General features: G+C 61.8%; 1 protein-coding gene across 1 annotated transcript in view; it reads left to right on the top strand.

Moving 5' to 3' along the window:
* EMH_0001550 (uncharacterized protein) overlaps nucleotides 1-317 on the top strand; it is a gene marked incomplete at both ends in the record, with an annotated part of 822 nt that extends 505 nt beyond the window's left edge. The window contains one exon of the mRNA XM_013495624.1: nucleotides 3-317. Coding sequence (XP_013351078.1) covers nucleotides 3-317 — 315 coding nt within the window. The remainder of the gene's footprint in view (nucleotides 1-2) is intronic.
* Between the last annotated feature and the right edge of the window lie 23 nt (nucleotides 318-340).

The following is a 340-nucleotide window of genomic DNA, read 5'->3' as shown; positions in this document are numbered from 1 at the left end:
GCAGCTGCTGCAGCAGGTGCAACAACAGGTGCAGCAGCAGCAGCAACAGCAGCAGCAGCAGCAGCAGCAGGTGCTGCCGCAGCAACAATGGAGTCGACAGCATCAGCAGCAGCAGCTGCTGCTCCTGCTGCAGCGGCAGCAGCAACACCAGATCCTTCTGCGTCAGGGGCGATGAAGGAAGCAGCAGCAGCAGCACCACCAACTGCAGCAGCAGACACAGCAGCAGCAGCAGACACAGCAGCAGCAGCAGCAGCAGCAGCAGCAGCAGCAGCAGCAGATACAAGCCTGCTGCTGCTGCTGCCCGAGCTACCCATTAGCCCCCCAGTAGAGCGATTGCAGA

The sequence above is a fragment of the Eimeria mitis genome, genomic scaffold (genome assembly GCF_000499745.2).
Source record: "Eimeria mitis Houghton genomic scaffold, Emh_scaff167, whole genome shotgun sequence".
NCBI classification, from domain to species: domain Eukaryota; phylum Apicomplexa; class Conoidasida; order Eucoccidiorida; family Eimeriidae; genus Eimeria; species Eimeria mitis.
Note: the sequence above shows the minus strand (reverse complement) of the source record. Positions and strands in the feature narration are given on the sequence as shown.